The sequence below is a fragment of the Camellia sinensis genome, chromosome 9 (genome assembly GCF_055761805.1).
Source record: "Camellia sinensis isolate YWXY chromosome 9, ASM5576180v1, whole genome shotgun sequence".
In the NCBI taxonomy this organism is placed as follows: domain Eukaryota; kingdom Viridiplantae; phylum Streptophyta; class Magnoliopsida; order Ericales; family Theaceae; genus Camellia; species Camellia sinensis.
Genome location: NC_138969.1, coordinates 106,770,463 through 106,798,286, shown reverse-complemented (window position 1 = coordinate 106,798,286; position 27,824 = coordinate 106,770,463). Strand labels below are relative to the sequence as shown.

Genomic DNA, 27,824 nt, shown 5'->3' with positions numbered 1-27,824 from the left:
TAAAAAATAACCTTGAATTTTAATTTTTTCAAATAAAACTCTGAATGTTTAAATTAGACACAATTTCAACTCTTTTTCTATTCTTATTCCAAAATAGCTCGGATACGAATATCGAATACGTATTATATACGAATACGAGTCCGATAGGGCAAGATACAAATCAAATGCAGCAAAAGAGTATCCGCTTTATTTATTTTTTATTATTATTTTTTTTTTTTTTTGTGAATTTCAAATACATTTCGGGTACACATGGATACATGTAGAACACGTACATAATACTTTTGGGATGCTGTGGGGCATAAACACAATTTTTAAAACCTTTTTCGAGTCAAACTGTAAAAATAGTAAAATTGAATGGAAAATAATAGAAATCAGACAACTCACACTTCCATTACCCTTCTAAAATCATACGACGTAAGGACAAAAAAAAAAAAAAAAATCTCAAATTTACAAATTGGCAAAGCATTGAAGCAAAGGCAAGGAACCTAAATTCAACGATTGAACAAACAATTCACTCACTTTGTCTTGTTTAGCAATAGGACTTGCTCGCTCGCTCACTCTCTCAATCGACCACTCAACAACAAGTTTCTCTCTCACTTTTTGGTTTCTCTTTCTTTTCTGATTTCGTTTTTTTTTTTTCCCTCCTTTCTCTCTTTGGTTTCTATTTATTTTTTGGTTTCAATATTTCTCCTCTCTTTTTTTCGACTCTCTTTCATCTACAAGCTCCATGCTTATGTTGGCAATAGACTCTTTGACGTATTTTCCTAAATTTTAACTTTCTATATTTTTTAAGTGAAGTTGAAGCCTTTGGATTTTACATAAATGCACTTTGTTCCCAAATAGAAATAGTAATATTATATTAATTTTACTTTTCAAAGTGTGGTTGTCTTGTGTGATGAAAGTTTAATTTTAAGTAGAAGGCATGAAATTTAATGTTAGTATTTCTTTATCAAATTTATAATTTTAGGAAAATGAGTTCTGGTTTGAGAAGTTTTGGTTCAACAAGTGGAAGTGGTACACCAATGAATGAAGATGATCATGCTCCTCTGTGGAGTTATGTTATAGAAGTTGAAAAAATGGGTGAAGGAGGTGGCAATACAAAATTTAAATGCGATTATTGTCAAAATGAGTATAAGGGGTCATACTTTAGGGTCCAAGGCACATTTGTTGAAGCATTCTAGCCATGGGATTAGAGTGTGCCTAAAATAACTCCACCACCTTGTTGAATTGCAAAGAAAAATTGAAGAAACTTGTAGCGCCTTGGGTCAAAAACTGACTTGAACCCTCTTAAGTGTGAACCTGTTGAATGATTTTGGATTGCTGAGTTTTTGCTTCAATTAGTTCTCTTGCATTGCAATCAACCTTCATCCAGCTTCTTGATTTCAATTTACAGCATCTGTGATTTGTGTTTGACTTGGTCGAGCTTGGTAGTTGTTTTGAGATCGTACTATGTAGATCTGAGTTTCATAAGTGATGGCATCTTCGATGTGGATTTGGAATGATTTTTGAAGGAGTCTGAACTGTCGACCTATATTCAAGAGGGTTTGTATAGTACTATGCCACATATTCACTTCCTTCTCTTTTTCTTTTCTTTTTGTTGTACCTCAGAGTAGAAGTTGGCACGGTTTGAAGTTGATTAGAATTTCATGGCTCAAAGAGGGAGGGGCTCAAAGAGGTGCTTGTCAGCCGAGGAAGAGCTTATGCAGCGAATTTGGGTGAAGAAACCAAGATGAGTTTCTCAATTGAAAGAAATAATGAGAACCAAAATCAAAGGAGTAAGATTGAAGAGTTGAGTGAATAAGTTTCTACCTTGATTGGGTGAGTGCAATGGTTGCAACTTCTTTTCGTAGGTAGAAATGGTTCCAAGGATCATCAACTTCATGATTCTTTCGGTGCTCCGCGTTGGCATAGAGCGTGTTCACATGGTTTCGATTATACACGAGAGAGTACTGTCAAGGATTTTGTGCTTCCCGAATTTCATAGAAGCTATATCCCGAATGTGTTAATGGTTAAACAATAATTGAGAGTCTTTTGGCATGTTATGAGGTGTCAAAAGAAAAGAAGGTGAAATTGGTCTCTCAAAGCCTAAAAAGTCATGCCTTCAATTGGTGAAAATAAATACAGTTTCGTAGACAAAGAAAAGGCAAAGAAAAAGTTGTGTGGAAGAAGATGAGAAAGAAGCTCTTCAAGTAATTCTTACCTTTCATTCTTAACAATCTTTGTTGGGAGACAAGCAACAAAAGAAGTGTGCTTTCAAATCTGAGCATCATCACCAAGGCATCTTTGAAGCTAGACATCCATTCTACACCTATATCCAAGAGGATTACTCAACTAGTGTTGAAAAGATCAAGTGTTTTGAAGATGGACGTCATCTAGAACTCTTTAGTCAGGAGGTTTTAGCACCAAGCTAAGATGATGGTCAATTTTATATCTTTGATGAAGAAGATGTGAAAGAAAGTTGTGACAAAAAACGAGATTGTGATCAAGATCTTCCCATCTTTTATGAAGATATTCCCATCTTTGATGAAGACATGGAACAAGGTGATGAACACGAAGTTTCCATTTTCGATGAACCAACAAGTGAGGAGTGGGAATTGAATTGTGAAGAAGTTGATGGTTGTGATTTTGACAGTGTTCGAATCTTTGATCACTATGATGATGATGAGCTTGTTGAATATGGTGGGGGCAATATTGACTTTTCTTTTACATTGCTTCTTAGGGAAGAAGTGGTTAAAACTCAACCTTCCATCCCTTTTCTAGATGCCAAGGAAATTATGGAGGAGAGTCACAAAGTTATTGAAGTTCCATGGGGATTTGATAATGTTTGCTTTCAAGAAGTGCCTCTCATACTACGTTCAACGCAAGTTAGTCTAGTTGGTGTAGACTTGATACTCAAACCCACTTTGTTTAATAAGCATGGTGCTTGGCACCTTTTGATAGCATGTGTGAAGAGCTACTTTGGTGATGTTTTGCTTCACAAGTGGCATGCTATATGGGTGGTCTACTCACATTTGAATATGGCTTTGGTGGATGCGCATAAACGAAAACTCACTTTCAATGAGGGGTATTTGTTATGGTGCATTTTGGAATAAGGACTTACAACCACATAGGTCTTATTCATCGGTGGAATCCATTATGCTTCCATGAGTCATTTTGCAGTCTCGAGTCATTTTGTTGTAGTCCCACCTTGAGGAAAATTTGTTTTCTTTAGAGGGCGAATATGATGTAGTTAGAATTACCATGGTTGTTATGTTTTTAGTAACCATAAGAGTTAGTTGTCTTTTATCCTATAAATAGGTGGTTAGGCCCCTCTAGTATTCATTTCTATGATATCTAAAGATTATATTTTAGAGCTTAGTGCTCTTGTATCCCATTTTAGGCATTTTCTCTCTCTAATGAAATCCATTTCCTAATTTGGACACATCATTTGGACTTGTTTTATATAAATGTTACAATAATTTTGGAGAACGTTTATCTTATATTATCTCTTTTCATTATCGCACAACGAAGTTGTCTTCCTTTTCCTCTATTTTCTTCTCTCCTTTCAGTACTCCTAAATCCAACTCATATCTATATATAGCAATGTAACAGTCTTCTAAAAGCCTCCAAACAATCAATCCTAAAATCTCATAAATAGTTAGCGTTCTCCCTCGTACATGGCACTCCTCCCTTCCCCAACCCACAGCCCTCTTTATTCTCATTTTCTGATTTTGTAATATGACTAATCTTTTTTTTTAGATGTAGCTAGAGTCAAATGCAATTCATTTTGATTACCATATAACAGAAAAGAATAACAAAAGTTTTTGTTATCTTAAATCTCACCCTCGATTTTTAAAATCAAAATTTGGAAACAGAAACTTTTGAATTAGAAATTTACTTACCATAAAGGAATCCTTTCCAATTTCTTTACACAGTTTCTCTATCTTCCATACACCAAATTTGTATACTTAATTTAAATAAAATATTTTATTGTGTATTATATGCTACAATCAGAACAATAATTTTAATAACCATTGAACTTTATAAATCTTGAGCACCGCTCACTGCTCATACATTTGTACAAAGAAGATTTTAATCTGATATAGTAATAAATGAGGATAATAATGAATATTGACCTTCAGATTTGAGATGAAATGTAATGCGTCATCATGTACACAATAATGAGTAAAAGTGCTTGACAGATAATATGCTAATTTACGAAGAACGGGAAACCATGAGAGTAAATTTTGAAGTGGACTGAACTAATTGGAAAGTATCCTCATTCAAAAGTAAAAAATAAATCATCCAGCATATAGTTCAAGCAACCTGACTTGAGGAAAACACATAAATACCTCTTCTGGTGACACACCAGCGTCTTCAAGGCTTCTCTCAATGCATGAAGAGACACCTAGTCCATCAGCTCTTGGATCAGTCATATGATGAGCATCACAATTTACTGCACCTCCCAAGTATTCTGCAATAATTGGTGCACCTCGTTTCATTGCATGTTCCAAGCTCTCCATCACCTACCAAGGACATAGTAAATCATCACAAACTTAAAGCATTGTATACAAACACATATCCTACGAACCAGTCAATAGAAACATATGCGATTAGAACCAGAAATAGTTTATCTAGTTGAAAATCTAGTGACGGGGAGGAGGGAAAGGAGGAAAGTAGTGTATTCTGTGTATGCATCCTCCGATATTAGCTAAAGTCAAAGCAAGGTTATGAGATTCAAAAGTAATCCAGGAACAAATGAGTCAACAAATAAATTTTAAAGGGAGCACTTTGTGCTACTTCCAAGTAACTGTAATTGATAGCAAATCTCAGCTCCAAAAGCTAAGAAGCATGGACACAGACACACAACAAGACACGGACACGGACACGCCGACACGCCAATTTTAAAAAATTGCAGGACACGACTTGTAGGAGACATGCACAAAATATATAATTTTATATATTTATTATATATCATATATATGAATATATCATTCAAAGATAATAAAAAAAATGTAACATAACACTTATTTTATAAATTTAAATTGTTTTTTCTTCCATTATTGTATGCTAAGTTAATTAGTTTAAACTTATAATTAGTTTCATCATGCATGTCTAATTAGTGGACATGTGTATTCAAGCAATGGACATAGTGTATGAAGAGTGTCCGGATCTAAAATAACTTTTTAAAAAATAGGACACGTTTTAACGAGTGTCGGACACGTGTCAGAAAGTGTCCAACGATGGACACGACACGGATACACCACCTTCTTAGAAATGTCTCTGCTTCTTAGTCCAAAGGTCATATAGACAAAATCCATGTACAGGTTCTGCAAGCACTTCCCTTCAGAAAGTATAAAATCATGCTTTTAGGCATGACAATGGAACTTTTCGGAACTCATTGTGCATGTCTTTTGTTTTTGTCCCATGAACTGGAAAAGGAAGAGCCTACATAAACTAAAAACCAACAAACAAATACAATAATGTAAGAGTAATTCTTCACCTAGCATATGACTAGCAAACTTACCAATACACCAGCACCTTCACCCATGACAAAGCCATCTCGATCTTTATCCCATGGCCTAGAAGCAGTTTGTGGATCATCATTTCTCTGAGACAAAGCTCTACATGCAACAAAACCACCCAGGCCAATGGGAATAATGGCAGCTTCAGTTCCACCAGCAATCATTAAGTCGGCTTCACCTCGACGAATGTGATTGGCAGCAGCATAGAAGCAATAATTGGAGGTAGCACAAGCGGTTGATATTGAATAATTTGGTCCCATAAAACCAAGCTCAATTGCAAGCAAGGCTGAGCCCATATTTGTTATAGCATAAGGTATGAAAAATGGGGTGATTTTCCTGTAACCTCTCTCTATGAGAGCCTGAACACCGTCAGAAAACACTGTAAGACCACCCATCCCTGTTCCAACAAGCACACCAGCTCGCTCCTTGTCAATCTGCAAAGAATATAAAAGCAATTAACTCAATGAGATATGTTTCTTGGTTCAAAATAATAAAAGAACACCAAAATTATCATATAACTAATGGCAACACAAACTTCAAGGAACACTTGGAGGGGAAAAATAAAAAACAAAACAAAAGAAGTTCCAAGAAGGACAAGGGAAATTCTACCTACACAACACATTTACCTCTTTACACCCTCTATTTGAGATGTTTTCTTTCCCAATTTTACTCATGAGTGAAATTACCTTTAAGGACAAAAGACAAAAATTAAATAGATTTGATTATCTCTTTACACCCATTACACTTCAATCTCTATTTCTTTTCTTCCTTTCTCATTTTTTTCTTGTCTACTATACATCTACTTTCAAAAGTGAGAATCATAATGTTTTGATCATAAAAGAAAGCAATGAACGAATAAATGGTAGTGAAGAACCAACAAAAAAATGAAATGGTGATTTTTTTTTTTTTTTTTTTTGCGTTTTTGTTTCATTTTTTAAAAGGGTTGTTCGACTTTTGTTCAGTGTACCAAAACCAAACAAAATCAAATAGCTTGGAATCACACTGCCGAATAAAAAATACATATCTGGTAATCCATTGTTGAACAAGAAATACTTGTTCAGTAACCTACTGCAGAACAAAAAGTACATATCCAGTAATTCACTACCAAACATTTTCAGTTTCATTTTTTTTTTTTTTTTTTTTTGCTTTGAAGGATTATACTTCAACTCATTGTAATCAGGCTAGTAGTGCATTGTTAATGGAATATAGTCATGAATTCATTACAGATGATGTTTGTTAGATTTATCTGCTTCCTAGTCATCTAGTACTTCTGATAGAAAGTAATTTGATTTGCTTGCATCACCTGTGTGTTAATAGATGGGAGAAAGCATATACTACCCATATTGATCAATTATGTACGCTTGTCAGTCCTAATGTAGTAACTATTGAAACTATCGACATAAATGGATTGTGATAATAGCTCAGCATGTTTATATAGATGTTTGTATTCACAAGTTTGAAGATATTTGTATTGACATATTTTATGGATGATTTTATGGATGCTTGATGTTTTAAGGAAAGTATATCTGTAAATGTGTGGCAACAGATGGCTGAACAAATCTAGTTTGTTCAGCAACATGACACCAGAATAATCCAAATTGTTTGGCAATGTATAACCGAACAGACCCATCATAAATTTAGAAGGAAAAAAAAATGATGTTTTAAGGAAAGTGAATTTGTAAACGTGTGGCAACAGATGGTTGGATAAATATAGTTTGTTCGGTAACATGACACCAAAGTAATTCAAAAGCAATAAGTGTAATGAGACATATCTATAGGGGTTTTGGGAAATGTTTAATTTAGAGTTAGTTTTTGTATTATAAAGGGTGTAATGAGAATTTCAATTTTTTCTTAATGGTGTAATGAGAAAATATGTAAAGAGATAAAATTGTGGTGTAAGTAGAATTTTCTGAAGGACAATTCTTCAATACTGAAGCCAAACAAATTGACATAAAAGTTCATAGAATCACATCAAAAAAGAATCAATGATAATACATTTAAACATAGTCAATGACAACAACAGGTATTTATTTCTATCTTAGTGAAGTCCCCCATTCATCCTCAATAGATTTGCATAGAGTAATCAACATCACCACAAATGTATTGCCTAGACAGTAGGGATGTTCAAAAAACCAATTTGCCAAATCAACCCATCCGATCCGAATTGAACTGATTTGTCACGATGGGCTTCATCACCATATACAGTCGGCAATGGCTCCGAACTCTTTGAAATTATTGATTGTTAGTTGGTCAACAGATCCAAGAAAAAAAATCACGTAAACCAAACCGACCAAGGTATATATTTGAATAAATAGTGCCATATTATTGAACCTTATCACTTAACATAGCTGGCACTTTTCTATTGGTCTACACTTGTACTATATCCTTATCATTCCATGTAGAAGTTAGTAAGAATCTAAAACAACCCTCGTGATCCTATCATATCAATCAAATCATCCATGCCTCTCTTCACAAACAGAACCAAGTTCAAACCTTAGTTACACGAAGCGGGGGCGGGAGCGGGAGCGGAAGCAAGGAAGCGTGAGCATTTTTTAGGTTGGGAGCGCCTTAGAGAGCGGTAATATATATATATATATATATTTTAATACACATTAGAATTTTTTTTATAAATATTTTCATTTTAATACACATTAATTATTTTGTTTATTTATCATATTTTTTAAATAATGTGTTATTGTTAATTTATTTTTTTTTATTTTAATTGATATATATATTACAAATAAAAAATTATAATAAATAAGGAATAATAAATTATGTTAAAATAAATAAAAAGAAATGTTAGATATTTTATTGTATAATTTTTTTTATTATATATGATTTAATTAGATTTTTTTAAAAATAATTAGATGATTTGTTTTATTTATTATATGTTAAAAAGTTAAGAAATAATAATTTACAAAAATTATTATTATATATGAAATTTTAAGAAATAACAATTAGAAATTTTATTATATATGATAAAAATTATAATTTATAAATTTTATTACATATATTATATATGATATATTATATATAATATATATGATCAATTAAAACATAGAGATGAAGATAGAGAGAGAACAACAAACAAATTGAGAGATGAAGAGGGAGAGAAGCAGAGACGAAGAGGGAGAGAGAGAGAAGCACAAAGACGAAGCGAGAGAGACGAAGACGATCGAGAGAGTGACGAAGATGATCGAAGCCCTCAGAGACGAAGACGATCGTGATCGATAGTGAGAGAAGAGAGTGACGAAAGTAATCAAAGCCCTAATCTCAGCCCTAATCTAATCCAACTACAAAGCTGCTACCACTGGTCCACTGTAAGTTTCTCTCAACAACCCTTCTTCTTTCTCCTCTCATGTCGACGTTGAAGGCTAGGGTTTCTCTCTCTCTCTCTCTCTCTCTCTCTCTCGCTCTCCTTTACGATCCCATCTTGGACTGAATCGCGTTTCTCTCTCCACAAAAACGCAATTCTTACACGTTTCTTTCTAGGAAACGCGGAATCGCGATTCTTTCGCAGAATCGCCACCTAGTTGCACGATTCCTACAACTAAGTTTCAAACTATCAACCCTCCACCTTCTCTCTCTCTCTCTCCAACCCTTCCTCTGTCTCTCTACAAACAGTTTCAAGGTGAACAAGATAAGCCATAATGGCATCCAACTCTTCCTCTCTGTCTCTGATCACATCACCCTCCTCGTAATCCCCTTCCTCTACTCCACAAAACCCCTTCTTCATCTCCTTATCTGATTTGCCTCCCTTCCCATGTTAAAGCATCCAACTCAAAATCAATTGGCAATGAGTGGAGACGCCCTTACATTATATTAACCAAGCTTGGGTGGCTTAGATTGGTGATGTGGGATTAATTCTTAACATTTTTTTTTTTTTTCAATGGGGGAGAAATAACCTAACAACCATTTGTTAGAGCATATGTGAAGGTAGAGTCTCACATCGGACAAAGAGTAAACGAGATGAGTCTTAATATACATTAGATGGACTCTCCACTTATAGACTTAAGCTTTTAAGTGGGTATGAGTTCCAAACAATGTATATTGGGCCCTACTGTTAGGTATGTGGATCTAGAGTTTCTCCCTGACGGATTGGACCGGTGTTGCTGCGTGCTTGTGAGCTCACCAATTCCCTAACAACTGGTATCAGAGCCAATTGATGCGTGCTTGTGGGCTCACCAATTCCCTAACAACTAGTATCAGAGCCAATTCCTGGTGCATGTGCCAAGGTTGGACCGCAGCAAGGTGACTCTCAATGGAGTATCACGATGTGTGTGTGGGTGGCTCAAGTTGGACTCGATGTTGAAGTCTTATAGATCAAGAGAGGGGCACATACGATCTATGATGAACCTGCTAATGATAGATCATACTTGAGGAGCAAGGCGAGGCCCGATGTTTGGTTAACACATGAGGGGGAGATTGTTAGAGCATATGTGAAGGGGTAGAGTCCCACATCACATAAAGAGTAAAAGTGATGAGTCTTAATATACATTAGATGGACTCTCCACTTATAGGCTTAACTTAAGATTTTAAGTGCGTATGAGTCCCAAACAATGTATATTGAGCCCTGGTGTTAGGTGTGTGGATCAAGAGTTTCTCCTCGATGGATTGGACCGGTATTGTTGCATGCTTGTGGGCTCTCCAATTCCCTAACACCACTAAGTACAACTCCATAATGGAAGAGAAATAAACTAAACACCCCAAAAGGTATCAAACTCCTCTCTGTTAGAATAGTTCTTTTAGTTATTTTTGTTCTCTTGTTAATATTTACTTAAGTTGAGGGTACGATGGTCATATTGCTACTTTAGGTTTTTTATATATATTTGAGTGATGTACAGTTAAGGGAATTAATTGGTTTTTAATATATACAAAGTTCTCTCTTCTTCTTCTTCCTCCTAACTTTCAACCCTAATTTCTCCATTTTACATTCTCACTTGGTATCAGAGCTATCTCTTCTTCATTAGAAAGGGTTCTACAGATTCTAAAGATCGATCTGAGGTGACCGAGACGTGCTGATGTCATCAGCCGTACGATAACGTCAGCATGACGTCAGCAGTGTACGGACGGGTCCTTCACCCCTAGATTCGAAATTGCCTCCTGAGATTTATGGTGATTTTTGTGAAATTTTTTGATCATCCCTGATGTGAGTTTTCGATTTTTGAAACTATTTCGTGTTTTTGGGACTGTTTTTTTGAATCTGCCTTTGGGACTATTTTTTTCTGGTTTTTCTTGCTGGGCTCACTTCCCTAGGAGCCGAAAATCACCCCTCTAAGGGTCCGTGATCTTAATTTGTTGTTTTACTCCTGTGGGGTTGATATTCTGTTCAATTTGTGGCTGTTTCTGGAGACGAAAATCACCCCTCTAAGGGCTGACACCCTTCTAGCAAGGGATATTTGTCCTCTCTTTATTGATTGCTACTGTTGAGTTGATGTGTTGGTCTCATTTGGGTCCAAACTTGGTTGTTGAGCTAGTTCTGTGTTTATAGGTGTGATTGTGGGTATTGACTGTTTGCAAGTCTGGTTGATCATTATGGTTGAGATTGAGGCTAAGGCTATAACTATGGGTAAAGATGATGATATGCCTAAATCTATCACTACAAAGAAATTGAATGGTGCTAATTATTTGGCTTGGGCCCATGCTGTCAAGATTTTCTTACGAGGTAAGAAGAAGTCCCGCTATCTTAGTGAACTCCCTCCTTCTACTGAGGATAAGGATTATGATGATTGGTGTTGTGAGGATTCTTGTGTGATGGGTTGGATTTGGCATAGTCTGGAACCACAGGTTGCTACTACCGTGGAATTTTGTGATACCTCTAAGGCCATTTGGGACTCCCTTGCTGAGTCTTTTTCAACTCAAAGTAATGTCTCTCGAGTCTACGAGTTATATGAACAGATTTTTGCTATGCGTCAATCTGGCTGGTCTCTTCCTGATTATTATAGTAGTCTCAAGACTTTGTGGGATCAGTTACTGCAGCATCGACCTTTCACAAGTGATGTGACCACCCAGAAACAACATTGGGAGGAGTTTATGATGGCTTCTTTACTTTCTGGCTTAGATCCTGAGTTGCGAGGGTTCAAAGATCAGATTCTTGCCAGTGACACTCTACCTTCGGCTGCCAATGCCTATTCTAGGCTGTTGCGCTCTTCATTGGGACAAGCACAATCCACTGTTGGGTCTTCTTTATCATCTTCTGCATTGGTTTCCAGTAGTAGTGATCATGGGTCTACTCGCGGGGATTTTCATAGTTCTTTTGGTTCCCGGAGCTCTTCTTCTGGTTTCCGGGGCTCTCGTGGAGGTGGTTCTCGTAGTGGTGGCTCACGTGGTGGTTTCCGTGGTGGCAGTAGTAGTGGACTTGGTTCTCGTACACGTGGTGATCGCAAGTGTACTCATTGTGGTTCCCAAGGTCATACTGAACCTTGGTGTTGGCCAAAGCATGGCAGACCTGATCATGTCCATCAGGTTATGGATGTCCCCTCCTCACAGTCTTCCTTGTTGTCCACTGGCTCGGATGCTTCTCCTGTTACTTCGCATGAGACACTCACTACTCAAATTAGTGAGCTTACTGCCCTTGTCCAGTCTCTCCGGCCTAGTCTACCTTCTTCCTCTACTACCATGGCTAGTTCAGGTAATATTGCATGTGTGGCTAAGTCCTCTCAGCCTTGGCTCCTAGACTCTGGTGCTAGTTCTCATGTCTCTGGTAATTCCTCTCTTTTTGATACTCTTAGACCTGTTGATCATACCATTATACTTGCTGATGGATCTTCTCGGCCTGTCTGTGGTCAAGGTCCTCTTCATCCCACTCCATCCATGTCCTTACCTTCTGGTCTTTATGTTCCTAAATTTCCATTTAATTTGCTTTCTGTTAGCCAATTGACTCAAGCTCTCCATTGTTCAATAACCTTTTCTCCTACTTCATGTGTTTTGCAGGACCTCCAGACCAAGAGGATGATTGGTTCGGGGCATGAGAAGGATGGCTTATACTTTTTGGACGCTGAGACGTCTCCTCCTTCATCTGCTGTGTTGAGTGCTAGTGTATCTCCTCTTCAGTGGCATTTTCGCTTGGGTCATCCCTCCTTGGCCAAGCTCAAGTTAGCTGTTCCGGGTTTGAGTCATGTTTCTCAGATTGAGTGTGAAGCCTGTCAATTTGGGAAGCATCATCGTAGTTCTTTTCCTCGTCGTAGTGTTAGTCGTGTGTCTGAGTCTTTTGCTCTTGTCCATACAGATATTTGGGGTCCTTCTAGAACTCCTACTGTTAATGGGTTCTTTTATTTTGTTATTTTTGTGGATGATTACTCTCGGATGACTTGGTTGTTTTTAATGAAACAAAGATCTGATTTGCCTTCCATCATCTCTAAGTTTTATAATGAAATCTTTACTCAATTTGGCAAATGTATTAAGATATTTCGGCCTGATAATGCCTTAGAATATGTGCAATCTATTGTAACTACCTTTTGTGATGCTCATGGTATTATTCATCAAACTAGTTGTCCTCATACATCCCCACAAAATGGTGTTGCAGAACGGAAACACCGCCATTTGCTAGATGTTGCTCGCACCCTGATGTTTAATATGCATGTCCCCAAACAGTTTTGGGGCGATGCTGTTCTCACTGCTTGTTTGCTTATCAATCGCATGCCCTCTAGTGTTGTACACACATCTCCTTATTCTCTGCTATATCCCACCACATCTCCTTTTCCCTTGCCTCCTCGCATTTTCGGGTGTGTGGCCTTTGTCCATGTTCTTGACCCTGGGTTGGATAAGTTATCTCCTCGTGCACGCAAGTGTGTGTTCTTAGGTTATTCTCGCACTCAAAAAGGGTACCGGTGTTATCATCTTGAGTCTCGTCGCTACTTTGTCAGTGCTGATGTAACGTTTTTTGAGTCTACTCCGTTTTTTTCTTCCTCTGGGCAACAGTTATCTCCTGATCTTCTCTCTTCTCGTGAGGGGGAGCCAGCCTCTCTCGCTCCTACTCTTCCCTCTTATGCTCCTTCCACATCCACTCCTCTGTCCTCTCTCTCTCCTCTCACTTCTACCCCTCCTTTGCAGGTTTATCAACGGTCTCAAGCTCGTCGCATTGTGTCTTATGGCCCGGCCAGTTCATCTCCTTCGTCTGAGGCCCCTGTTCCACCTGCTGCTCTACCATCTGATGACCTTCCTATTGCCCTCCGCAAAGGTAAACGCACTTGCACTCAACATCCTATTGCTCATTTCGTTTCTTATGATCGCCTCTCTCCTGGTCTTCACTCTTTTGCTTGTAGCTTGTCGAGTATTTCCATTCCTCGCACCTATCTTGAGGCTATGTCCATCTCTAGTTGGAAGTTTGCCATGGATGAGGAAATGCATGCTCTTCATCAAAATCAGACCTGGGACCTTACCCCTCTGCCCTCTGGCAAATCTATTGTGGGTTGTCGTTGGATTTATACTGTTAAGTATCTTCCTGATGAAACTGTTGAGCGCCTTAAGGCTCGCCTGGTAGCTAAAGGCTACACCCAAACCTATGGTGTTGATTACTTGGAGACTTTTTCTCCTGTGGCCCGTCTTAACTCTGTTCGGATTCTTCTCTCTGTTGCAGTTAATCAGTCTTGGCCTTTATATCAACTGGATATCAAGAATGTTTTTCTCCATGGTGATCTCCACGAGGAGGTCTATATGGATCAGCCCCCTGGCTATGTTGTTCCCGGCCAAGAGCATCTTGTTTGTCGATTGAGGAAGGCCTTGTATGGTCTTAAGCAGTCCCCTCGTGCCTGGTTTGATCGCTTCAGTGCTGTTGTGCTTGCCTATGGCTTTCACCGTTCCACTTTTGATCACTCTGTTTTTGTTCGCCACTCGTCTACTGGGAGTATTGTTCTTATTGTCTATGTGGATGACATCATCATTTCAGGGAGTGACTCCAATGTTATTGCTGCTTTAAAGCAGTATTTGGGACAACAATTTCACACCAAAGACTTGGGCCATCTTCGGTATTTTCTTGGGATTGAAGTTGCCCGTTCTTCTCAGGGCTTGTTTCTTTCTCAACGGAAGTATGTTCTTGATCTTCTTACTGAGACTGGTCTCTTAGGCACTCGCCCCAGTGATACTCCCATGGATTCTAGTGTCAAGCTTGCTGGTGACACTGGCGACTTCTTTCCTGATGTTGGTCGTTATCGTCGGTTGGTTGGCAAGTTAATATATCTCACTGTCACTCGTCCAGATATTACCTATGCTGTGGGTGTGGTCAGTCAGTTTATGCATGCTCCCCGCCAACCCCATTTTGTGGCTGTATGTCGTATCTTGCAATACTTAAAGCGTGCTCCAGGTCGGGGGTTGCTCTATCGCCCCTCTTCCTCCTTGTCTGTCGCTGGCTTCAGTGATGCTGATTGGGCTGGTAATACGACTGACCGCCGTTCCACCTCAGGCTATTGTACTTTTGTTGGTGGTAATCTTGTCACTTGGCGTAGCAAGAAACAGACCGTCGTTGCTCGTTCTAGTGCCGAGGCTGAATATCGCGCCATGGCTCATACTGCTTCTGAGATGCTCTGGGTTCAGTCTCTTCTCCAAGATTTTGGCTTTTCTGTTTCCACTCCTATGCGCATGTTTTGTGACAATCAGGCTGCTATCTTCATTGCCAATAACCCTGTGTTTCATGAACGCACCAAACATATCGAAGTTGATTGCCATTTTATTCGTGATCTCTTACTCCGCAAGCAACTGGTGACTCCTTATGTTCGTTCTGAGGATCAATTGGGTGATACTCTCACCAAACCTTTGGCTCGGCCTTCATTTCTTCGTTTGTCTGCCAAGCTGGGCATGTTCGATCTCTATGCTCCAGCTTGAGGGGGAGTGTTAGAATAGTTCTTTTAGTTATTTTTGTTCTCTTGTTAATATTTACTTAAGTTGGGGTACGATGGTCATATTGCTACTTTAGGTTTTTTATATATATTTGAGTGATGTACAGTTAAGGGAATTAATTGGTTTTTAATATATACAAAGTTCTCTCTTCTTCTTCTTCCTCCTAACTTTCAACCCTAATTTCTCCATTTTACATTCTCACTCTCTCCATAGGAGCTGAACCCGAGTCCTCACACCACAAACAGTGCTACACAACCACTAGGCCAAATGCCCTGGTTCACCCGACAGTCACTCTATCAGGTGGATGGCCAAACAATCATAATAAGCACAAATCATGGGATTTCCTTGTATTATGATATCTTTCATATCTTCTAATATCTTTGACAATATAATCTTATACCCAACATCCCGAAGCCCCCTTTCCTCAATCCTCAACGTCCTTCACCCCCTCACCCTCCTTAGCCTCCCTTACTCCCTGAAACTATGTCTCTTAATCCCCTTGCCTATGCAATTTTTTTATTTTTTTTGGTTATGGTTGGTAAAGAATGAAGATTAGATTGATGATGGATATTGCTCATCTGAGCCGAAAATCACGATTAAAAGAGAACCGATGCTTCACAGTTTCGATGAGTGATTGGTCAAAATTAGGTGACATTTTAATATACCTGAAGTGGTCTGGTCAAGTGACGGTTCGGCAACAAAACTGAATCAACTCAACCCATGAACAACGCTACTAGACAATAGATGGCTTTTCTTTTTAAGGTTGGGGGTGGGGAGGTGTGACAACCAACACTTCATGCATATGCATATCATGTCATTCATGTATGTTAATCTCATGTCAAGTGCTCACTTGTTTAAATTAGAACTTGATGAGAGCATACGAGAAGGAGAAGTTAGCTCGAAAACCTAAGTTAGAAAATAATGCATGTTCTATGCTTTAGGGGATACCTTAGAACTTGATTTCAAAACCATAGGAAATGCTTTAACCTTAATTGAAGAGCTTAAGGACCTTGGTCTGATGTACTTGTACATGTCATGCTATTTGCCAAATTGTTAAACAGGATTAATTAGGATAAGTATGATTAGGATAATATTAGATTATTTAGTTTCAAACTTAGTTAATTAAGCCAAAGCAAGGAGTTTAGCTAATCAAAGAAAACTTATACTTTTGCCCCAATCACACCTTATAAAATCTCATGTTTCCCAAAACCACAAAAAGAGAGTTGCTAGAGGAATTCAAGGACAATCGGGAGAAGAGGAAGAAAAGAAGAAGAAAATAGGAAAAAGAGAGGAAAAGGGAGAAAAGGAAAGAAAATTCGAAAGAGCTAAGGATTCGAGCCTAGAAATTCTAAGAAAAACTCTACGAGGTAAGAAACTCAATCTTCTTCCATTATTTCATATTAAAACTTAGCCAAAAATTGATTAGGAATAAGTTTTTGGAGATTGAAATAGAAAGAAAATAAGAAAGTTCAGAAACTAGAAAAGAGTTTGAGGAATTCATAGGAAACCACGTTTTGAATTAATTTTATGTAAAATTTGAGCAAGACAATTGTTATGCTATAAACTAATGCCATTTATTTGTGACTAGGAAGCATTAGAACTTGGTTTTGAAGGATTGGAAGCTTTGGACAAAAGAGGAGTTGGAAAAGTTTGAGAACTTGGATTAAACTATCTGTTACTTGTTTAACCTTCAAATCAATGCATAGTCATAAGTTTTTATTAGTCTTCTATCATTCATATGCATATTAGGATGTTATAGATCAAGTTTTGGGATTTGAAAGCTTGAAAAATGAGTTTGGCAGCCCTTAGAACAGCCAAGAAAAGAGCAGATTCGTGAACTACAGAATTCTGTTCTGCAGATCACCGCTCGAGCAGTTAAAGAATCACTCGAGCGCACTTTGGACACTCTCAGCATCTCTTTTGCAAGCCTAAACTTCTGGGAGGTACCTATTCACCGCTCGAGCGGTGAAGAAACCGCTCGAGCGGACTGACCAGTTTTAGAAAGTTGAAAACTTGATTTTTGCTCTTATTTCTTCCTTTACTTGGACACTTTTAGGTATGGTTTAGACCTAGATACAAGAGTAGTACAATTAGATATCATTTGAAACATGTTTAATAGAAAAGAAGATTAAAGACCTATTGCATGATAAATTACTACAAGAAGCTTAAAGATTTTCCGTACTTCAATGTTTTATTATTGTTTTGTATAAGTTAAGCCTTGGAAGAAGACAACCCTTGCCAAACCGAGCTATTTGTGAATAGTAATTTAATAACTCTATGTTTAATTAAATATGCTTTCGATACAAATCTTGATTATGTTTACAAACTTGATATATCTTGTCATGAATTTATACTTTTTTATCATGTACTTAGATGGCATTCTTGGATCATGTCCCACAATTGACGGAATATCCAATCATGTATTATGGCCGAACTCATCTTGTTACATTTAGGCGGTACCCGGGCCGGTTATTATGTATCTTGTTTGCAAGCCAAGCTATGTTTTGTCTTGTTCAAACTTATTTTGAAAGAATGTTTAAAGTTTTCAATGTTCATTCATTTACCGCCTTACTTTATTACTATTCACTAGGCAATGACTCACCCCTCTCCCATATATGTATGTAGGTGAAGATGAGGAACAAAGACACGAAGAGTAGTCACCCTAGAACCCTTTTTCTTTTGTTTTGTCTTTTGAAAAGTTGTAACTGTGGAACTAGATGTTGCCTATACGGTTTGTATTTTTGTAAGGACATCTTTTGACGTTGTATCCTTTTCTTTTGTTATTTAGACATGTAAATACTAAAGTAAATAAATAAGAAGGATGCTTGTTTTGTTTCCATCTTACTTATGCACATGCTCTGAATGGAATTTGAATAATATAATGAACAGATTATTCCACATAAGCCCCAAGATTATAGTTCAGTCTCGTCTCATCTTGTCAGGCCTTGGGTAGTCAAACACTACTAGCCGGTCATGGCTACTATCCTGTTTGGGGCGGGATGACGTCGTGACAGGAGGGGTCTTGAAAACATTGAAACTTTTAGTAGTTTTAATGTGTGCCCACCATATAAATTTCATCTCTAGTACTGATCCTCTGCAGTCAGTTTTCCTATTCTATTTAACTCTACCTGTCAAACTTATTGAGTAATGCTGAGGTTTCCCTGTGTTCACATTGCAATTTGGCTTTCTGGAAGCGTCAGGAAGAAAGGATGTTAAAATTGATGTATTATTGATTGATATATTGATATTGTGTATTACAAATGGTGAGTGGCTCATTATATAGGAGAGGGTGAGTGTAGTAGGTGAGGAGTAGGTGAGGAGTAGGTGGTGGTAGGTGATGGTAAATTTTAACAGCCCCCGCAAACTCAAGGAGGATAGAAACTAACCAACTTGAGTTTGGAGAGAGTAACAAAACAAGAAAATACATAAAAATAAAAGAGGATAGGAGACACTGTATGGTTGTGTCAGACCGTTGGTGAAGACACTGGATGGTGGTGTCATAACGTTGTAGAGGACACTGTATGGGGGTGTCATAACGTGGTAGAGGACACTGTATGGTGGTGTCATAACGTTGTAGAGGACACTGTATGGGGGTGTCATAACGTGGTAGAGGACACTGTATGGTGGTGTCATAACGTTGTAGAGGACACTGTATGCTAACCGGAATCAAATGTCGGGACAGTTTATAGGGTCATGTCGGACCGTTGTAAAAGACTAATCGGAATCAAATGTCGAGACAGTTTATAGGGTCATGTCGGACCGATGAAGGAGCTAACCGGAATCAATGTCGGGACAGTTTACAGAGTCTTGTCGGACCCCTGGAAAAGTTGCACCCTCAAAAGGTGCCCAATTTTTCAAAAGGCGTGCCATCAAAAGGCGTGCCCAATTCATCAAAAGGTGTGCCGGACATGATGGCGAGGCACGTGAGCGCCTTGGCTGGCGCACCCGTTTTGTCATCTGGCGTCAAGAGGCGCGCGATGCGCGTGTCTGCCTTGGCTATTTAACCAAGGTTGATGCTGAGGCTGAGGCAGAAGCTGAGACAAAAAAACTGAGAGAGACCTCTGAAAAACTCTGCGTTTTCTGAGAGAGAAACTCTGTAATACTCTGTAACCAACCCGTCTCTGAAACACTCAGCAACATGGCCTCTTCTTCCCGTCCAGCTACCCAGAACATGGCCTCCTCTTCCCGTGGTCTGCTCACGCTCTTTCCAGAACTGAACGAGTCCACAAGAGAAATAACTAGTGCGGTGGCCAGTGAACCTCAACCAAACACCTCTGTGTTTGCTCCGTTGAACTTTCCGATGCGGTCGGTGGAGCAAAAAATGGCGGTGCAAACTGATATTGAGGCCAATCAGTATACTCTGAAGTCATGCGTGGAAACCATGACTGCGGTCACAAATTTGTCGCACCGGCTGCAGAGCAGGACAAATGAGGTGCAACAGTTAAACTCCCAGCTGGCTCTGCTCCAACGCATGTATAAGGATGCGCGAGCAGAGATAAGTGTGCTAAAGGCAGAAAACAAGGAGCTGAAGCGGAAGGCCACCGTGATGTTCCGATTCGGAGGTCCGCCATATGCGGCAGTGGAGGAGTATGGGGGAGTGAACGTGCTTGGTGGTCTAGGAAACACGGAGGCAACACCGTCAAGGGCCGCTCAGGACGGAGGCAAGAAGAAAAGACCAGCGGCAGAGTAGAGAAGAAAAATCCCACTGTGGGTGTGGTTGTTTGGTTTTTTTTTTTTTTTTTTTTTTTTTTTTTTTTTTTTTTTTTGTGGTGTAAAATGGTGATCGGGGTGAGCCCCGACATGAATAAAATGAGTTTGGTGTGCAGTTTGTCTTCTTCTTTCTTTTTTTTTTTTTTTTTTTGTGCAAAGAAATAATAATAATAAAAAAAAGTTTCATGGCCCACGGTTGTGTGAAAACCTGCAATCGGTTTGGTTTTTTTTTTTTTTTTTTTTTTTTAATAATAATAATAATAATAATTTTAAATAAAAATATATTAAGGTAGAAAGCATAGGCGTGGGTGAGAGTTATAGAAAAGAGATAAAGATAGGTGTGATAAAGAAAAGAATGGTGGTAGATATGATTAACGTGGGTCTGGTGGAGAGAAAAAGTAACCTGAGAGAGAGGGAGTGGGTTGATTAAGAAAAAGTTTGGATCATAAAGTGCATGTGGGAGAGATGATTATGTTTTTTTTTTTTTTTTTTTTTTTAAAAAAAAGAGATAAAATAAATAAATAAATAAATAAACAAAGTAGTAAAAGAAAAAGTGGTGCTCTCTCTCTCACCACATTCAGCCCTTCGGGAGAGATGAATATGGCTCTGGAGACATGGAGGTCGAGGTGCATAAGGCTCTGGAGATGACATTGTCGGCGACGTTGAGAACAGTGAGTCGACTCAGTCGACCGATATCGGCCGGAAGTTTGCCGGAGATTTTGTTTCCAATGACGTCAAGGATCCGGAGATGGGAGAGAGAAGTGATGCACTTCGGAATCTCGCCAGTGATGCCTTTCCAGTCGGCGACGATGAGGGTGGTGAGGCGGTCGAGAGCGCAGATGGAAGAGGAGCTTGAACCGGTCATGAACCCTGTCCGGCCGGCTTTTTCGAAGATGGGGTCTTCGGACTCGCCGCGGAGGGAGATCTCGACGACTCGGCCGGTCGTAGGGTCGCAGCTGATGCCGATCTCTCCTGGTTTGATCTCAACCAAGGAGTCTGTAGAGAACGGTCTAGATAATGGAGCCAAAGTGGATCCATATACACGACGAGCTGGATTCAAGAGACGTTGCAGAGAGTTCGCCATTGTCGATGACCTTAAGGTTAGGACACCGTGGAGGAGGGTTGTAATCCTTTCTCCTGCTCGGACTGCCACACAACAGGGTTCAGGAAAAGTTGGAAGCTGGAAGATCAATTTTATGTAACACAGAAATGGGAAAATCCATTGATGGGTTGGACATCCACAGGGGACCCATATGCCAATGTTGGCGATGCTGCACTTAGTTTTGACAGTGAAGAAGCTGCCAAAGCATTTGCTGAGAAACATGGTTGGGAATTCACGGTTAAGAAGCACCAGACGCCACTGTTGAAGGTTAGAGCTTATGCAGACAACTTCAGATGGAAGGTTTGGAGAGGTCCGGCGGGCGGGCGGCCGCCCGCCGGTGAAGCAAAATTACTAGCTTCTTAATCTAGCTCTGATATCATGTTAAAATTGATGTATTATTGATTGATATATTGATATTGTGTATTACAAATGGTGAGTGGCTCATTATATAGGAGAGGGTGAGTGTAGTAGGTGAGGAGTAGGTGGTGGTAGGTGATGGTAAATTTTAACAAAGGAAATCCAGTTAAACCTATTTTTTGCCCAAAATACTTCATGCTTTGTCTACTTTGCTATGAACTCTCAATAACTTGGTGCCTACATTTACAATAAATCTCAAATAAACAAAGCCGTAATTAGTTGGGGACAGCTAGACAAATCATTTGACAATATCTAGGGAAGTCTAGATTATACTTACAGGTTTGGACTCAATTGGACAAGATCTGGTGGTGAGACGTGTGTGTGTGTTTTTCTCCCAATTAAGCTTGGCTTGACTGCTCCTACACCTGTTAAAGACATCTGACCTCATGGTCTAAAAAATCATGGAGCAAAAGATACGAAAGAAAAAATTGTGTAAAATGATTCCAGTATACCTAATGTTGTTAATAACGCACCAGACAGTGTACAGTTTTATTCATTGGTATGTTACATATCAATACCAGTGCATTATGGCGTACAATTTCAGAGTTATTGCTATAAACATTACATATTTATTCATAATATTTATATTTACTCCAAAAAATTTAATCTACTCATGTAGCCGACTACACTTAATTGGGACACAAGACTTGGTTTGCTTTTGTTTAGTAGTATGGCATTCTTTTATTAAAATATTTAGGTCTAATTTATCCTTTTAATTTTAAGGGGAAATTACAAAAAGAAAAAAAAAAAGAACAAAGCAAAACAAAACCCAGGATTTGAGCCTGGTAACAAAATAAACCTTGAATTGTTAATTTCATCAATTTAAACTCAAATCTTTTGATTTGTTTTCAATCTAAACCATTTGTTTATTTTTGTTAATTGAGCTTAACGACTAAAATACCAGTTTTCCATCAATTTTACTTAACAAAATAGGCAAATGGTTTAGATTAAAAAAAATTAAAAGATTAGGGTTTAAGTTGACAAAATTAAAAACTCAGGGTTTATTTACCAGGTTCCAAAGTTTTAAATGGCTTTACTAAGGCTCACCTTGATGCTCGCCTTGAGGCAAGGCTAAGGCAAAACGCCTCAAGGTTTTGATTTTTAGGCTTTACTCCCCAAAGGCTTGCACACAGTCCGAGACATGCGCCTTAGGTACATCTTGTACGCCTTTTACGCACAAGCATGTGAGGAGTACGCATATGAAGAATTTGTATTAGGTTCTTGTTAAACTTAGTCTAGTAGATGGTTTAAACATTAAAAAAATAAAAAATAAAAAATCCTTTTGCAACTATATTCTATAGGAAAAAATAAGTAAATGACCAATTAAGAAAAAACACAAAGTTAATGCTCAGTGAGAAACTTAATCACTAAGGCTAAGAATACCAATTACACTTTCAAAAGAGCAAAGCTTCCTTCTTTGCAGTGAACCTTGAGCAGAAAAGTATTTACACATTTATATTTAATTTTGATGTATCTATTTATTGTTTTAAAATATTTGAATTATTTACTAAATATAAAATTTCAGAATTTGAAATGCTTACGCCTTGCCTCATGACGGGTAAAACGTCTTGCATTACGCATTTGCCTTTAAAAACTTTGGCAGGCTCAAACCTAGGGTTTTTTTTTTTTTTTTTAATTTTAGGTGTAATTTAAACAATCAAGAATCAGTAGAGATCTTATAATAGATTTTAAATTAAAAAATGAATTGTAAAGTGTTGAGTGTGATATAGTTTGCACACTAAAGTAATCTACAAACCATTTTTTAATTTAATAAAAAGCATACAAGTATACAACACACACCCCACATCTGACCCATGTCACCCATCTCCACCGCCACAATATATTATTACTATGATCTGTTACCATCAGCTTCATGTCAAAATCTGTACATAACATAATGCGTTTATTTCATCTATAGCAGCAGGAAAGAAACGGAATGCTCAAAGCAGGAAATGGACGGAATGACCGAAGCAAGTGGAAAAAAAGACCAAGATGAAACAGAAGTAGATTTGTTTCTGTTTATTATTTTGTATTTTTTTGTCAAAACAGTAAGCTTCTGACCTTAGCGGCTGGTATAGTATGACATTAACAACTTTGCAATACACTTTGTCTAGGTCTAGATAGCGTTTCAATCTTGAAACAAGGGAATATATAAAAGAGATCACTCCAAAAAAGAAATTTCTTCAGATTTACAATTGCATTACTAGACCAAGCCATTTTTTATACTTCTTCTAAATGCAATAGCTTTTTTTATTGTATGCACATCTTGGACATGTTACAAAAAGAAATATCTTCAATTACTAGTTTAGTAACTAAAACTGGAACACCAGGATAAATTGCTCGATAAATAGATACCAAGAAAATGTGAAATTAGTAGGCAGCTGCAACATCACCTCAAAGTTGCTACTTACTAAGCACATAAGTAACACAAATAAAACAAACAAATTTTCTGAACACTTATCACAGACCTGATGTTGAGACCCACGTTCTCAATGTAATCATGTTTCTAATTTCATTAGAATAGTAAAATCTTAGCATTGTTTAAAATCTTAGAGATGACCAAGTATAATTCTAATGTTTCTTCACTAGATGGATGCAGGTAAAGCGTCCATCCCCATTAGGTGACAAGGCCATCTAATCCATGCATGGGTTAACCGGTGCCATGAGTCAGTCTGGTGAGGCAACTCGTGGGCCAATAGTATACTTCCATGTGCCCAACTTTGGGACAAGCCAACAGTCTCAGAAGAGTAAGGTACACTTGGTATTTGCTTGGAACAGTCCTTGGTCTGGCCAAGAGATTTCCACTGTAGCGATCCTCTGGTCAATCGAGTTCAGCTTCATCACTTGACCTCCAAAAATCGATCAAGTGACCGCTCAGTATCCCCCACTCAATGTTCAACAACCGATTGAAAGAATTCAACTTTTTCACTAAATTTCCACCTATCAATCAAACAACTCTTTGACTACCCAACTCAGCATCTATTAATTGAATGTACAGTCTATAAGAGAGATCCATCATGATCACAACTTCCAGCTTATACTTGATTTCGGACAATGCTACCAAATTAACCTAGATTGGAAACAAGGTCTACAATCTCCAATCAAGACCACTGAAGGGGGTTAGTGTCATGGGATCATCAAGGTCGCTCAACCCACCCATTGGGGTCCACCTTGACTAATTTGAGAGAGAGAGAGAGAGAGTTTAACTAAGACTCTTAACATCTCAAACATCATCTTATACCTACCACTTCAGGATTACAATAAAATCTCTAAGGCTTATCATAGCTAACCACCGCAGCCCCATGATACTTACTTAAAGTTCGACCATGGGCACAGACTGAACAGTGGATAGTTGGAAATCATTGGGTGGTCAAACCAAGGGGGTTAAGCCACCCGTTCATAGCTAAGTTAGTTCCCTTGATTCAACCCTTCTATAACAAAGGATATTACTGTGCACACAAAAACCAGCCAAATCCATCTCCTTTGGCAAGCTTATAGACACAACCTCTAGCGGTCTCTTGCTAGCTAAGTGCCTATCATCTTCTTAGATCCTCCTCTTCGGCCACCTCAAGCTCCTACCTTCCACAATTGCAATTGAACCTAAACACCTCAATTGTTTATCATGGATTTCTACATCAATTTTTAATTATGTTAAGGTTGTTAATTACACTTGTTCCATCAAGGAAAGAACATTGATTCCAAAGGTCAAACCATTGGAACAAGGAGCGCAACCATTTCCCAGTTTGATGTACATCTGTGTTTAAAACAATTGGACCAACCCACAATATGACATGCTGCCAAATTGGCCATTGCCAAGATGAAAGGCACAATATAATAAAAGACCATAAAAATCTAATGTACCATGGCCAAACTTAAGATCGGCCACAAAGTTCCACTGCTTAGCCCAAGGCAAATACCTATATTCCAATGTTCAGAAGTTTACCATGTACCAAAAATGGAATAGAAGTTAAAGGTTTCATAGTTACCTAGAAAAGTAGAGCTAGCTGTAGAATCGAAACCTCAGTAAATAAGGTACCCCTACGACTAAGGAATCTACCTTATAGGTCCTAACATTGAAATAAATTTTCAACATTAAATATCGGAAATAAGAGGTCAAAGTGAAACTGTAAAAAGTACACCAAAAGGCAATTTCAATTTGTCCACAAAAGTGAAATAGGTCCATCTTTTGCAGTCTCCAGTTACAAGTTACTGGTCTAGCAGTGTAAATTTTCCATTCAAAGTGTCTGCATGAGGCAAAAGTGCTAAATATGACTCGGATCTCTGGTACTCAAACATTAGCAATCATACCACCACTAAGAAATTTCCCGTGTGACAACCAATTTTTCTAGTACCTTTTTGTCATCTCATACACTTCAACTCCCTTCTTCAAGTTTTGATAAGGTTAATCCTTCGAGAAGCTTTACAAGTTCAACTTTTTTTCCACAAATTGTATCAAAAAAATAAATTTAAATTAATTGTTTGCACAAAAATCAAACAACAACAACAGCTCATATTATTTGTATACCATAAACATACAATATTCTAACTTTAAAATGTCATCTAACTTCTAATACACATATGCAAGAAGCAAACATAGTACATAGAACAAGGATTACGTAAATTATTTACTAAAAACAATATATACAAAACTATCATAAATACTTCACCTAAATTACTTGGTCATATGTTATGGGCTTTGTTTCAGATATAAGTTTTTTACGTTAATGTAAATGAATTTATAGTACATAAAAGTAAATCTTTTTAGTCATTATAATTCATACAAATACAAACATTTTTTTTATTTTTGCAACAATGGAAGCCTAAAGAGTTAGACAAGCAGAAACCACACACAAGCTCAATCACCAGTTAACTTATAAATAATTTAATCAGTATATCATAATTCGAGTATAAAAGGTTTAACCTTTATTTATACATCCTGATTTCTTTTCTTTCCTTTTCTTTCTTTCTTTCTTTCTTTATTTTTTATACATTTCAAGATCATGATTCACTAATGACGCTTTGCAAATGAATTCCATGTACATGAAACAAATTAGAGAATAAAAAATTTCCTAGTTTTAAAAAACAAGAAGAAGAGGGAAAAACACAAAATAAAATAAGTTTAATTTGGTAATGCATGACCAGCTATAGAGATCTAAGATTGAAAGCAACCAGTAAAACCCCAAACCAAACCCATCAAATCCATGAATGCCCAGAAGCTGAAAATCAACAAAGACATATAAAAGAAGAAAACAATTGAACAGTAAGTAAAATTTGAAGAGAAAGACAAGAGACCTCTCCAAGAAAGTGAGCGCCGAGATGAGCATGTTCAAGTGCCTTCTTGCCAGCAACAATGCAGTAGCGAAGGCAATCATCGAGACGTCGATCGTTCTTTCCATCAATGTAACCCTGGGAGTTGAAACCACGGATCTGGCCGCCGAATCGAGTGGGGAATTTGGAAGCATCGAAGCGGTCAATGTGAGTGATGCCACTCTCTCCACCAAGAAGCTTGTTGTAGTAGGTGTCAACGTCGTTTCCGAACACGGAAACCAATCCCATCCCCGTAATTACTACCCTCTTCTTCGGATCCTTCTCGCGTTTCGGGGCTGAAGCTGTGGTGGCTGAGATGAATGAGATCTTCTTTTTCTTCTTCTTCTTGGTGGTGGTGGTGGTGATGGTGATGGATGGTTTGGCATTGGTGCTGATTTGTGGGGAATGTTTGCGAAATGGGTCTAGCGGGGATGCTCTGAGGATCGAGGAGGAGAATTGGAAAGCTTGCATGACGCTGCTGCTCAAAAGTGTTGCGAGCGAGCGAGAGAGAGGAGAGATGTGTGCCTGTCGATGAGCACGATGTGGGTTGTGGGGGAAATGGATTCTATTTGATTTGAGCCGATGGCTGTTAGTTGTAAAGTAGTTTTTTATTGTATGATTATTCTATTTGTCTTTATATCATATAAAAATGATTATTTTATTTTATTTTTTCAGTTTTAATTTTAAAAAAATTATGTCATTAATAAAAGTTAATATAATTAGTATTAATTAGTATCAATTAATATAAAAATTGCTACATTTGATAAAAATGTAATGGAAGTATTTTTGTTATAATTTTTTTCCATTATATATTAATTAGTATCAATTAATGGTTTAATTAGTATCAATTGATACTAAAATTATTAATTAGTATAAATTAATATTAATTAATTATTAATTAATGGTACCATAGGAGTAGATTCCGTTCCAGCTAGTTTTTTATTTCCAAG

The 27,824-nt window shown here is 37.9% G+C and overlaps 1 protein-coding gene across 1 annotated transcript in view; it reads right to left on the bottom strand.

The window, feature by feature from the left end:
- LOC114283210 (3-oxoacyl-[acyl-carrier-protein] synthase I, chloroplastic) overlaps nucleotides 1-27,460 on the bottom strand; it is a 36,844-nt gene extending 9,384 nt beyond the window's left edge. Inside the window, exons 1-3 of the mRNA XM_028226036.2 lie at nucleotides 26,860-27,460; nucleotides 5,507-5,938; nucleotides 4,332-4,505 (exon numbers count right to left, since the gene is read on the bottom strand). Coding sequence (XP_028081837.2) covers nucleotides 4,332-4,505; nucleotides 5,507-5,938; nucleotides 26,860-27,345 — 1,092 coding nt within the window. The 5' untranslated portion in view covers nucleotides 27,346-27,460. The remainder of the gene's footprint in view (nucleotides 1-4,331; nucleotides 4,506-5,506; nucleotides 5,939-26,859) is intronic.
- Between the last annotated feature and the right edge of the window lie 364 nt (nucleotides 27,461-27,824).